General features: G+C 65.0%; 1 protein-coding gene across 4 annotated transcripts in view; it reads right to left on the bottom strand.

Annotated features, from left to right (window-relative positions):
* Positions 1-14045, bottom strand: part of ZC3H3 (zinc finger CCCH-type containing 3) — an 83749-nt gene that overhangs the window by 48366 nt on the left and 21338 nt on the right. For all 4 annotated transcript variants that reach the window (XR_004279464.1, XM_032315484.1, XM_032315485.1 and 1 more), the window contains exon 4: positions 2444-2597. Coding sequence is in view for 3 of the 4 variants with exons in the window: in XM_032315484.1 (XP_032171375.1) it covers positions 2444-2597 (154 nt within the window). In the remaining variant the exon portion in view is untranslated. The remainder of the gene's footprint in view (positions 1-2443; positions 2598-14045) is intronic.

Here is a 14045-nt window from a genome sequence, read left to right on the forward strand (position 1 = left end):
GCAGCCAAGAGCACGACCAGGCAGCCGCTCTGCTAAGAACGCAGCCCCCCAGGGTCCGGGTGACCTTGGGCAAAGGAAGCCCAGTCCACCGGCAGACACATTTGGGACCCTGAGCCACTCAGCCCTCAGCAGCCACCCCCTCAGCCTGCAGGCCTGGCAAGCCCACCAAGCCCAGTGGCCTGGCGTCCCAGGAACCCAGGGCTCTGAGCTCAGGCCGTGTCCGAGACGCTGAGGCAACATGGTCAGGGCAGACAGAGACCCCAGTGAACGAAGCCTCCACATGCGGCCTGAGCTGACGTGCAGCCGTCCGGAGGGTGGGCTCAGCCACGCCTGCCGGCACAGGGCGGGTTCGAAGGCCTACAGCACCTGGGGACCTGGCCTGAGCCTGTTGCCGCCCAGCACAAGCCAGGGCTATGGCACCTGAGCCGTGTGGCCCCCAGCATGGCCTGGGGGAGGGCTGCACGGAGCCAGCCAGGACGGCACCCTAACTGTTCCCACCCACCAGACCCCCAGGTGGGCTCCTGTGCCAGGGCACCCAGACAGCCACGGCCCTCCCTGCAAGGCAGCAAGCCCAGCGCCGTCTCCGCTAGGGTGAGGAGCTTACAGGGCACAGTGGCCGAGCAGGGCCGGCAGCTGGATCTGTGCCCATCCATTCGCAGCCTGGCCTGGGGCACACACAGTCCACCCCATCTACCTGACCCGGGGTCCGACCTCACAGGCCTGCCCACACGGCTCTGCAGTTCCCACACTGGGGCGAAGGCATATTCCCCGTCCTGCTGCTGACTGGGCTGTTCTCTACCTAATGGGCTTGACGTTCCGGCTGTACGAGGCGGCTACTGCACAGCGGCGCACCCGGCCACCCCTCACCCACCCATCAGCCCTCGCCCCCCGGGGCCTGGCTCCTGTTTCTGCTCGGTGATCCCTGCAGGGCCCAGCCAGCTCAGCACTGGCCCAGCGGAGCCTAAAGCAGGGGCCTTGGTGGCACTTGGAGACAGAAGCTACCCTCAGCCCCCAGCCACACCCCCGGGGAGAGGCAGGGCCTCGCAGGGGCTCAATGTGGGGCCGGAATGCGGACTGCAGGAGGGGAGGCACGAGCAGGAATCAATAAATCTGAACCTCATTCACGATGATCTGGGGCTCTTATTAAGTAAATTAATTTAAGTTAATTTAGCTCGATCATGACTCCCGATCACAGTGATTTAGTGAGGGGGAAATTGCATTAGGAAAGGCCATGCTCACTAGATAGGAGAACGGAAGAAAATTAGACCCACTTAGCACTGTGAATTAATATGGAAATAGCAGGTGTAAATTTAACCTTATCGAGAGAGTGAAAATTATCTTCATAAATTTGTAGAAATAGCCCCCAAGATACTTATAAATCTATTTAAAACAAAAATATTACAAAAAGTGCAGTAAAATTAATTTAAAATATACTTGCAGATCTTGCCTCCAGAAAAACTGGCAGCAGGGCCAAGTTCAGTGCGGCCTCATGGGAAGGGAGGAGGTGGTGGGCGCTGCTGCCTGCCTGGGTAGGTTGGTCGCCCAGGACACGAGCCGTGGGCCAGCTTCACAGCCCTAGAGCCCGGCAGCCACTGGTGGGGGGAAGCTCAGAGTAGTCTAGCGGGATGGCCCCTGCCCAGGACTAGAGGTGGTCCAGCCCCTCGGAGCACAACGATCCCCTGCCCCACAGCCTCTAGCCAGAAGTTATGTGCCCCAGAGTGCCCGTGGAAGCCAGGAGGAGGAGTCCCACACTGCTCCCCGAGGAAGTAAGCTCCCGGTTGGGGGGGTGTGAGAGGACAGAGGGAGGTCTGCCCCTGCCTGGTCCCCCCCACCCGCCAGTGCTGTCACCCTGTCACCCTGTCACCGAAGGAGGAGCTGCACCCCACGCTGTATCTCCTGAGGCCACAAGGCTGAGCAGGCTCAAGAGAGAGCCCCCAGCTTTGGTTCCCTAATGTTGCTGCCCCAATGAGCCCTCTCGTTTCCAGGCTTGGGGCACCCAGAAAAGGAGGCCTGCACGCGGTCAGCCAGAAGCAGCCTAGAGCAAGGCTGCTGTGCACGGGGGCAGCACAGAGGGGCCCACAGCCTCACCTCCGGCCCTGCACTGCAGCTCCCCGCTTCCGCAGCACTGCTCGGGGCCCAGACTCTGACCGGAAGTCTCCCCGTGAAGGACGCCCAGGTGCAGCTCGGCGTGACCTCGCCGGTCTGGATGGTGGCTGTCCCCTCGGTCATCGCCCACCAGCTGGCAGCTTCCTGACAACGGTGGGGGGCTCACGCGTTCGTGCACGCAGCCCACATGGGCCGGCTGTATGTCGGGACAGAGACCACTGAACAGATAAACGAGCCCATTCCTCCGCCAGCAGACTGTGGGCCCAGCACTTCTGCGTGGCAAGCTCGGGCCCCAGCAGGCCCCAGGCCCGTGGCTGCCTGGACGAGAGCCTCCTACCTGGATAGGGAGAGCCGCCGGGCCCGCCAGGAGGGCAGGGCCAGGGGAGCCTGGGGGGCGCTGAGAGGGGACGCCGGCGTCTTCTTGACAATGCGGTAGCGGGTCTTGATCTCTCTGCCGGCGGGAGGGCTCCGCAGGGCGTGCGGACCAGACGCTGCGGAGAAAACCCACACAGAGCAGGTCAGAGGAGGAGAGCAGGCCCTCCCCTCAAGGTGCACATGCATCCCCAGGGCTGCAGGAGAGCCGGGCCCAGGCCCCCGCAGTGACAGGGGCAGGGAAGGCAGCAGCCAAGTCTCCCAGGCCAGCCGAAAGGAGCGGCAGCACGGGCAGGCCAGAGCCCCCAGAGCTTCCTGTGAGCGGTGGCCAGGGGCGGGGGGCGGTGCACCGCAGGCTGGTCCGGGAGGCCAGGGGTCCAGAGTGCTCACCCCCCTCTCCGGGCACCCCCCCATGCTCACAGAGATTTATGTATTTAATCACCACTGTTTTCATAACACCTTGCGGGGTGAGGAACGCCACAGCTCTTTTCTTGCTGAATGTTTCATGCAATTACCAGGGATCTGTTTTGCCCGAGTTCCCCTCCACTTGATAGCCGGCAATTTCTCCACAGCTTCGAGGAATGTACCTAATTGCCCGGCTCTCATAATCTACGGCTCTAACTGCCCAGATAATTAAAGCGAACGCAGCACGGACGCAGGCGCCGAAGCCGCTCCCACCCAGGCCACGGCCAGCAGCCTCTCCGGGAAGCTGTCCTCTGGGACGGGCGCTGGGACCCAGCACCCTGCGGGCTCTGCCTGGCTCCATCCCACCTGGCCGCCCAGCGCCCGGGAGCATCGCTGGGAAGGGAGGCCGCCAGCCCGGGACTCCCACCCACAGAGACACCCACACCAGGAACTGACCGCAACACCCCCCCGCAGGCAGCTGGGCCGTGGTGGCGGGCGTGTGTGCCACATGAGGCCACCAGGAAAACACACATGGTCTCGCTGCTGGAGCATCAGCACCAGAGCGGGACCGTGACCCTTTGGAAGAAGTGTGCCCAGGGTCCAGGACCGCCCAGGAGAGGGCACAGGGCAGACACATGACAGCCCCAAACCTGCAGATCCCCCGCCGCAACTGTGCCCCGTGGCAGCCACTCCACTCCTCTGACAGCAAGGCCAGGGCACCACGACCTCTGTCTGCTCCCCTGGGCCCCAAGAGGCACCGTCCCAGCACCCATAAACCCCGAGCCAGACTGCGAACCTCCCTGTCACCAGCCCACAAGGAGCCCTTACGGATCTAAAGACGGCATCTAGAATTCATCCCTGGGAGCCCTGGACCCGACAGACCTCTCGCCCGCAGCCAGGCCCCACATCGGCACCGTGGCCCACAGACCTCTCCAGGCTTGCCCAGCCTGCCGGAGCCCACGGTACCCTCTCAGCTGGCTGGGGGCGAGCAGAACGAGCCTACCCTACAGGCACCACTGCCCCCACACGGCAAAGTAACTGCCTGACGACTGGTACCCTGCCTCCAGGTCCAGATGTCAGAAGACCCCCTCCTGCAGGTGTCCCTCACCTTCTGCCAGGGCTCCCATGCACCCACACGGCCAGGCCAGGGCACAGCGTGGTTCACAGCCTCCCAAGTGCCCCCAGAGGATCTGCCTCTGCTGCCAGACCAAGGAGAGTGCGGACGCCCCTTGGACATGGGGCTTCGAGGCCCACAGAGTGCGCGAGGCAGGGCAGAGCTCTTCCCATATAGCTGCTGCCCCCCAAAGGGAGCCACGACACATGCAGGCGAGGCTGGGCCAGACACCCCAGCAACGGGACAGTCCCCCTCCCCCACTCGCCTCTGTCCCTGCCTCTGTGTCTCTTTCATTCTGTCTCCCTCCAAAAGCAGCAGCTCTGGGAACTCACGGAGAAAAAGGAAAAGCTCAGCAAAAGCAAAGGCAACACAGTACCACCAGGGACACCTGGTCTTGCTGAGCGGCCACAGTGTGCAGACCTCTGCTCTGGCCACCCCACGTACTCTTGGGACATAGGGGAGAGCCTAGCATACAGCCGGCATCAGTAGACAAACATCTGCTGAACCGAATGTTCAAGGTCTTGCGGGCGAGGGTAGACCAAACAAAATCAGTAACACCTTGCCCCAGCTAACATACTTCCTTGAAGTCCCCAGGCCCACAGCCTCCCTCCTCCCATAGCCCTCGCATCTGGACGGCACACACGCCTACAGCCCCTGACCCCGGCGCAGGGGCCCCCCAGGGCAGCCACTCCCCACTGCTCTGGGATGTGAGGTGCCCCCCCACCCCCACTGGCGCCACGCAGCCCTGGCTCCTGCTTGGGGGCACGGTTGCCTCACCACCCTCATCCCTTTCCTCCTGAGCACAGGGAACCCTGAGCCCAGCCCAGCTCTGCTCCCCTCTTCAGAATGCACTACCCTGCCACCTCCTCCAGGAAGCCCCCAGACCCCATGCCCAAAGGCCCAGGCTCTGCATTCAACCTAACAGGCAGCAGCACGTAGAATGCGTTCTTGCACATTGCAGACCTATCGTGAAGCCAATTTTTTGCTTAACTTACTGCATTTTAGTTATTAGTGCCCCATTACCATTTCTAGGAAAGCACAAAGTCATAAGGCAGACCTCCTCTTAAAAGGCCGGCTGGTGTCCACTCCTTCACACTGGCAACCGCCAGGCCTCCACCAGGCGGAGGTGGAGGGGAGAGGGGCACACCTACCCACGCCCTGCCCCCACTGCGGCCTGCAGGCCACTCCTGCTCCCCGTCTCTCCCCGACAGGCAGTGCTGGACACAGGCAGTGGAAGTGTCCATGACTGTGACCCCGGGAAGACTGTCCGGGGCACTCCTGCCGAGGGCACAGAGGGAGATGGGCGGTGTGCCCGCACGGCCAACGGACGTGAGGATCCTGAAGTCACACCCGGCGCTCGGGGACCAGGAAGCTGGGGCAGGAGGGAGCGGGGGTGTCCCGCTCCGGAGGTGGAGGGCCTGTGCAGCCAGGCCGGGAGGCGGCGTCCCCGGGCCGCGGGCACCCAGGCCCTGCCCCGACCCCGTGGCTGGGAAGGCAGCCCCAGCAGCCTGCCATTCCTCCGGGCTGGCGGAGGGTTTGTGTAGATAATCATGTTATTGAGAGAGGATGTGGGTTTAACTCCCTTCATTACAGACTCCCAGGGCTGTAATTTTTTTCTCCGCATGATGTATTCCCCGTGGCACATTTCACTCAAATCAAACCCTTCGCGCCTTTATTGCCAACGAGGCCCGGGCGCCGCGTTATCAGGCCCACACACACAGCCCTCTCCGCCCTGCCGTGCAGAGGTCACTTCTAATGACTAATCGATCTCATTAGCTTTCCTAATTAAAAACTTTACTACCGCAATGGAAGACAAAGTACAAAAAAACTGCTGGCATCATATCTGAGCGGGGTATGAGCCCATCTATCAGCAGAGCCCGCGTGCCTGCCGTCAGCCCGGGGCTGGCCCTGCGGGGGTGGGGGAGACGCCCAGGCCACCGGGGGCCTTCCTGTGCCCAGGACAGGTACCGCACACACAGGCAGGCCCGCTGCCGGGGTAGGGGAGGCCGCCGAGGTCCACAGCGCCTGGGACCCAAGTGCTGAGCCCTGCGTGTGCCGCCCTCCGGGATGCGGCTGCGGAAGCGGGGAGCACGCCAGCCCCGGCCAGTCCCTCACCAGTCCCTCCCGGGGCCGCCGGGCACTGGGCGGGCGGCAGAGGAAGGAGGACCGCGGCCCAGCCCGTAGGCGGCAACCCCCGCCGCCCCCCGGCTCAGAGAAGCCACCACAGATGGCCGAGCCCATCCCACAGAGGTCACGGCTCCCTCTCTGTGTTACTGCAGAGCAGGAGTTGAGACGGAGTTCACATTTTTATGGAACTTCAAAGGGCAATAACTAGGTAGAAAATGAGTTGCTAATCTCACAATTGTTTAATGAATAAGGAAAAGATAAAAACTGTGCAAAGATATGCAAAGATGTGACCAGCTGGTGTGCAGGGCATCCAAAATGGGCCCGGCCAACCCAGGGCCACTAAATGTCCCCTGCAGCACCCGACTGTCCGCATCTGGCTCCCTCAGGAAAGGCCTGGGGGGGGGGGGGGGCAGGGATCACGTGTCCCAGGCCCCACAGCTTCCTGACCCCGTTGCCAGCAACAGGCCACAGATGGGGGCACCGGGGCCTCCAGAAAGAGGCCTACTGGGCAAGAGGCTGAGGATGCCACAGGAAGGCAGCCAATGAGTCCACAGCCGGGCTTCCCACCCTGTTCCAGAAGCCTCTCCCCTAAGGCTCTGGGGGCCAGGCAGCATGAGGAAGCCAGGGTGTTGCTGGTGGAGGTACAGCCCAAGGGCATGGCCGCCTCTGGCCCTTCATGCCAACTAGGGGATGGGACTGCTGAGCAGAAAGCCAGTGACCAGTACCTGAACACAGAATTCACCAGAATCAGCCACATGAGCCACCTGTGCCCGGAGAGCAGGACAGGAGACCCATGCACGAGGAAGCCAATCTGCCCAGAAACCCAGCTGTGCTCCTGAAGGAGGGGCACCAGGCCAGGCCCCAGACCTCCAGCTTCTCAGGGCCACAGCAACGTGGTGGGGGGGGGGGGCTCCGACTGGGGATGGGGCGCCCAGCTGCCGGGGAGGCTGCAGTGGTGGGCCTCCCACCAGCCCTGGCTCCCCAGGGCACAATTCGCCGAGACCCACCTCTCGTGCCCACTGCCGGCTCTGCTCCCCAGACGGCGACGCGGACACGTCAGCACCCCCAAACAGCCCACGCCCTTTGCTGGCTGAAGACCAGCTACAGCTCCGCGGTTCGGGAGCCACAGTGGCTTCTCTTCTGCTCCTAAACCATCCTCCGGTCCTCATCGGCTCAGGTTGCGACGGGCTGTCCCCATGACGCCAGCCACCCGTGCCTCACTGGGATGGGTGCAGGGGCCCCTGGCTGCCCAGGGCCTGTGGGTGCCAGTCACAGGCCTCCACATGCCCAGACGCGTTCTTCCGTGGTCGGAAAGGTCTTCCTCCCAGGCAGCTCCGGAGGAGGCGCCAGCTGTGGCCTGGCCCAAGATCTGGCCTTGGAGTCCTCGACCCCGGGAGGGGAGCTCTGGCATCAGGCAGATGAGGGGACAGGGAAGGCAGGCGGTCGAGCCGTGGGAACCAGCCTAGTCTCCTCCTGGACAGAGACGCGGGCCAACACCTGGCCGTGGGGCTGCTGCTGCACCCGAGAGAGGACAGGAGGCCCCCGCGCTGAAGGCTGCTGGTGTGGGGCGCACTCCCGGACCCCTCTCTGCGAGGCCTGTGCCTGTGTCTCGGCGCCCACAGCTTTCAGGGCAGGCCCTGGCCACAACCCTGTTCTTCGGCAAGAGCAAGACTCCCAGACCAGCCTCCCGCTGCCGGCTGCGACCACACTGAAAGCCCACCCACGTGCAAACAGGTGCACCCCAGAGGCGGGACTGCCGGGAAGCACCCCCAGCATTGAGTCCGCTGGCCTGGGTTGGGGAGGAGGACCCTGAGCGGGGTCAAAGAGAGGGGACAGCATGGCCATAGGCTCTAGGCGGCCAGTGCTCTGGCTTCTCCTGGTAGACATGGGGAGGGGGCCTCCGGGGGCTACTGGAACCCAGGGAGGAGCTGGCTAGCACGGTGTCAGGCCTGCCCTGCACTGCCTCAAGGGTAGCACAAGGCTCACACCTGCGGCCGAAGCCTCACCTTGCTCCCAGACTCCGTGTCACCCCAGGGACAGTGACACGGACAGACATGGGGACGGGCTGGGCCAAGCAGGACAGGTGGGTCCAGACAGTGTGCAGGCAACGAGCAGCCCACAGATCCTGAGCTGAGAAAGGGTCCCCAGAGAGCCAGGCCCTTACCTTCCCATGCTTACCTGGCGGGGGAGGGGACAGGGGAGGCGCAGGTCAGCCCAGAGGCCCCTGGTCTTCTCAGCAGCAGGAGGTGCCCCGGAGTGCACTTCCCCCCAACCCCCAGCTGCAGGAGAGCCATGCAGTGGACATGGAACCTTGCACCAGAGCAGCCTCGCAGGACCCTGGCGAGGCGGGCCAGGGTGGGGGCTCGGTGGGGCAGCCCCTCCCGACGACAGGGGAGCACAAAGAGAAGCCTTCCACAGGGAGCACCGTTCTCCCACCCAAAACCCTCCCCTGCATCTGAGCTGTCTCTGGGCCTGCAGCCTGGCAGGAGCGCCGTGGCCACCACTAGAGGCAGAGCGGAAGTCAGCAGGACGCTCCGTCTTCCCTGGGGCAGGAGAGGCTCTGCCCGCAGGGGCACAGACATCCTGCACCTCTCGGCGGGGGGTCAGGCACCAGAGCAGCTCTTAGAGGCGCAGCAGCCCGGGCCGTGGCCAGGGGAAGGGCTGTCAGGCCCAGAAGAAAGTGAGGGGCGCCTGCCCTCTCTAGACACTGGCCGTCCACCCAGGCATTTCCCAAAGCAGCCGTCATCTGAGCTGTCCCCTCAGTGAGCCCTGTGAGCCTGGAGAAGGTGACACCAGAGCGGCATCTGGGGGTGAAATGGGCCTGAGACCCTTTGGAGGGGTGGGCAGTCCCAGAGGCCAAGAGGAGCAGGACAGACACCGTCCGCAGGAAGAAGGGAGAGGGGCGCCCCGCGCGGTGCAGGCTCTGGTCCTCAGGTGCTGGGGGAGGGGGGGTCGCTGGATCGCCCTCCCCTTCCCCGGCCCACGGAGGCTCAGGCCAGTTTCTCCCCAGTCTCTGCAGGAGCTGCTGGCCTGGGGGCTGCCCCAGTAACTCTGCACCCCACTCTGACAGCGGTGCCCCCCAGCCCAAACCACCCCGCCTGCGGCACCGGTGTGTGTACGCTGGGCAAGGTCGTTTCCTGCTCACGCGGCCTGGCTGCCAGCCCCCTGCGCACCCACCAGGGCTCCCACACCACCACCCCCAGACCCTTCGGTTCTGTACTTAGCCAGGATGGATGTCTAGACGCAGGGCTGGGGGGCCTCAGATGGGCCGCGCCTCTGGGCTCCTGGGAGACCAGCAGCTAGAACGGCAGCCTGGAGGAGGACACCGAGAGCCTGGTTTCTACGGACGCTGGTGAGGTTGGTGGCCCAGCCAACACCACCTGCCCCGGCTTGGGGCGAGCAACAGGGCTCTGCCAGGACCCCGAGGAACAAGCTGGCCATGTCTCCCTCCCAGTCCAAGCCCTACCACCCAGCAAAGAGGCAGCAAACAGCCCCAGGGACCCACGCAGGCAGCTCAGCCCCGGGAAGCCCGCTGGGTTCTTCCTGCAGACCAGGCCGCTCAGCCTGTTCCTGGCGGGACCGTCGAGGCTGCAGGCAGAGCCCACCAAGCTGGGTCCCATTCCAGCAGGGACAGCGCTGCTGCGGGATAGGGCTGATGTGGTGTGCACAGGGCGGATGGGCACTGGGACCAGACAGGAGCTGTACTTAGCAAGTGTCAGAGGAACAGCCCCGGGCCTTCTGCCGCTTCAGCCTGGTGGGCAGCCAACCTTCCAGAAAAAAGAAAACAGCCCGTGCTCCTCACATGGCTCTCCACCCGGCCTGGGCTCACCCTGTCCCGCATCTGTGGCTGGCTCCTAAGGAAGACGTCTGCTAAGGAAGCCAGGCGGACCCAGCAAACCCCAAGGGAAGTTCCCCAGGGGACTTGGCTGCATGCACAGCAGACAGGGAAGGCCTCCTGGCCCCGACCATCCCAGCCTTGTCCCGAGGTGCCCAGGAAGCAGGTGCCGGTCAGGTCCCCACAGCACCTCTCAGCCCCGGAGGTGAGCCGCACAAGCAGCCCGGGCTCACAGGCGAGGGAACCCACCCGAGAGCACACGGGCTCAAAGGCCGGGAGCGAAACGGCGCGGGAACCTCTTCCTGGCCCGCCTGGAGCTCCCCGCCGGAGGGTTTCTTCCCTGTCTCCCGAGTGGCCTCCGCCCGGGGCACCTTCCCTGGAGACGATTCTTCCGGCCGCTCCCCCTGTGCTCAGGACCCACGGCTGGCCCTCCTCCTCCTCTCTAGCCCGTGGTCTTCGCCTTCTGAGTACGTAGCTCAGCACATGTGGGGCAGCAGCAGGACGCCTGGGTCCGCACCTACACCTGCCTGCCTACACCCGGGCCTACCAGGGGGCGTCTGAGCCTCCCCACAGACCCAGCAGCCCGCTGAGCGCCAGCAGGGGCCCCGCACCGGCCTCCCCAAGGCCCGTCCGCACACTGCTCCACGTGACACGAGACGCAAGGACACGGCCTGCCCCGTCCCTCCAGTCAGCACCCCCTGCGCACCCGTCTAGGCCCCCCTGCAGCCAGGCTCGGCTGCGGTGTGTGCCGCCATCGCACAGACGCACAACCCTCGCCTGGGCTCTGGGGGCCTCAGGGAATCTCTGCGGCCCCCCACCGTGGCCTCAGACACAGCCGGCGGCTGAGCGAGTGCCCCAGGCTCCCCGCCCGCTGCCGGCCGCTCCCCACCAGGCCCCGAGCAGGAACACGGACACACACCGGGCCGCGCGGCCTCCTTCGCGGAGTCAGCGAGGGTCACCGCGAGGGGACGTGGGAGATGAGCACTGCTGCACACGACTTCCCACCCATCAAGCATGAAGCCAAATGCCTGCAGGTGTCCACACAGCCGGGAGGCGGGCACTGGTAGGCGCCGGGCACCCCACCGCGGCCTGTGTGGACATAGACAGAAGCAGTTTCCATAAAAGGCTCCCACCCCCGCCCCCACCCCGCCCCCCCCACCCTCTAAGCCCCTTTGCTGTCTGCAGGGGAGGACCCAAATACCCAGGCAGGGTGGGCGGTGGTCAGCTCTAGTGGGACATCTCCATACGAAGCTGGGGGCCTCTGTGCCCTCACGTCCTCCACAGAGAGCACACGATGCCCAGTGCGTGGCCGAACCAACGGGGCATGTCGGGCTCTCAATGCACAGATGCAGGACAGAGCCCAGGCTGGGGAGCCAAGGGGCCTCTGTGCAGGGTCCCAGAGGAGGGACAGAATGGACAGAGGCTCAGCTCCCACAGACACCAGCCAGAAACACGGCTGCTGGGAGGCCCACGTGCCCCCATCCCGTGAAGGCGCACCAAACGTGTCTCCAGGCAGGCACCCTCTTGCACAGGTGCCCTGTTCGCCTGGCCGAGCCTGCTGTCCCCCCGGCCCTGGACAGTCCCAGCCCAGGCAGCGGGTGCGGGGAGGTGCACAGAGCACACGGGAGGCAGGGCCCGGCCCTCGGGCTCCCACCCGTGGAAGCGCAGCAGCAGCAGGTGCTCACGTGCTGGCAGGGCCCCGACTGGCTCTCCCAACGAGGCGTGACAGCGGCCCAGGCAGAAGACGACGGACACGCTGCCCCCGCGCTCACGGCAGGAGCTGCCACACACGGAGCGCCAACAAGCTTCAGGAACGCGATGACTGCAGTCACAAAGTATGAATTTTTATGAGTCTAATAAATCACTCCACTTTTCCTGTGTCTGATGGTTCCCAGCTCTTCGAATGCTGGAAAAGCCCGGCTGCAGGGAGGCAGTCTGGCCCTCGTCTCCAGCGGTGGCCACGAGCAAGGACACAGGGCAGCTGGAGAGGCTCCCAGGCACCCAGGATGCCCCTGCTCTGCACGCCAAGGCCGCACGAGGTCAGCGCTCCCACGGGCTCGTTGGGAAGCTCTCAGGAGGGCTCAGAGACCAGCCCGCAGAAATGCCAGGATCGCTGAGGCAGGGCGTCCCAGCCAGAACCAGCACGGGCTGGTGTGGGGAGGCCAGGCGGATGCAAGCACGCACACCGCCGGGACAGAGGCGCAGGAGGACCCCAGAACCTGGGGGGTGCGATGGGCAGCAGCCCGCCCCGCCCTGTTGGCATCCCACGTGCACCCCGTGGCCCGCAGGTGCTGGCCGCCCGCCTTCCTGCAGCATGGTCACCGCCGCGCCAGGGATCGGCCCTGAGAAAGTTACCGATTATCAAATCACAGAGGCAGCCCGACAGGCCATACGTCAGCCAGCAGCCGGCGGCACAGCCTGAAGAGTGCGGGCAGCTCATTGATGACAAACAACCACGGTCGGCTGCCTGTCCCCCAGCGGGCCGCGCTCGCTGTCGCCGCACACTACCTGCTGTTTAATGACGACACCGTCAGCCCAAGACGCGGCGCCGCCGCCGCCACGGACTGTCAGGGCCCTATTAGAGGGAAGATGGAGACCCTACTCTTCTCACACTCACTCAAGCAACTCGAGCCGCTCGTTCCTATAATTATGGTGCGCGAGCCATCGATCGCGCCGACACCTGACCCGTCTGTATGAGATGGCAGTAGTTTGCTCCGTGACAGCTACTACAGATTATGGGGGGGGGTCGTCCCTCCCCTTTTAGCCACGCTGCTATGGGGGGAAGGGGGAAAGTGAGCCCTTCTCACCACCCACCCACCCACGGGCATGGCCCGAGGGCAGGGAAGCCCGCCCAGCCCCGCGAGCTCAGGAAGCTCCCCTCCCCCACACCGGGAAGGTCAAGGCGGCGTGTGGCAGGCAACCAGGGGAATCCAGGCAGGGAGAGAACCTCCAGGCCAGGCACTCCAGGTGAGGGGCCGCCCTGCACCGGGAAGACGCCCCACCCACCCTCCTTCACAGGCGAGGAGCACGGCTGAGAAGCTGGGGAGCCGGGCCGGCCTTGGCCGCTGCCCACCCCGCCCGCAGCAGACCCGGGCAGCTTGCTCCCTGAGGCGCCCCGGCGGACCTTGGGCAGAGCAGCTCGGCCAGGATGTCCTGGGACTGGGCATCCCTTGACCTGCCTGCAGCCGCCCGGGCTCCAGCACCTCGAGACCACCTCCCGCAGCGAGGGCCGACCCTCCTTGGGCTCAGCAGGCCCTGGAGGGACTGCGGCACCCCAGGGCAGCGTATGGGGAGCGCACGGGTATGCGGGGGGCACACGGCCGTCAAGGAGCAGTCGGACCCATCAGGGCACAGGGACCCGCCATACTGCATGCTGGGTCCTGGGGCTTCAGCCTCACGGAGAAGGAGCTCAGGCCCCGGGGACCTAGCCCATGCCTCCTGCCCTTACCACGTGTCACAAGACAGGCCTGCACCCTCCTGTGTGCTCAGACCCCAGCCCTGACCTTGGTGACCCTGGGGACCCCTCAACCATCCTGAGCCAAGGCGTCTGCTACCACCCACGCGCCCCCACCGGATTTACTTCGGCCCGTGGTACTCGGGGTCAGTCGGCCACAGCAAGAGACCGAGCCAGACCAGCCTACCCCACAGCTCCCACTTATGTGGCCTGGATGCCCACACACTACTCGCAGGGGACCGAGTGACCCGGGCCACAGAATGCCTTCAGGAGAGAACACGGGCAACACGAAGCTCCAGAAGCGACTGAAGACCAAGGAAGAGCCCGAGAAGGAGCGGACTTGGCACGGGGGGGCTGTTCGGAGGTGCGGACCCCGGCGCTCCGCCCCCCACGCAGGCCAGCCTCTGACAGAAGGCCGTCCCCGGGAAGGGCCAACACCGTCCTGTCCCTGCAGAAAATTCTGGCAGGAACTTGCTCGTTCATTCATTCAGCAGATTTCTGGCAAAACCCGCTATGCCCTGGGGAAACGGCAAGGGCACAGAGGGCCCAACCCTCCTACGGCAGGTGGGCCTCCCGCAGCCCCTGCCGGGAAGGGCCACCCAGGGCACACATCAGAAGAGGCAGCGGCAGCA

The sequence above is a fragment of the Mustela erminea genome, chromosome 16, assembly GCF_009829155.1.
Source record: "Mustela erminea isolate mMusErm1 chromosome 16, mMusErm1.Pri, whole genome shotgun sequence".
NCBI lineage: Eukaryota > Metazoa > Chordata > Mammalia > Carnivora > Mustelidae > Mustela > Mustela erminea.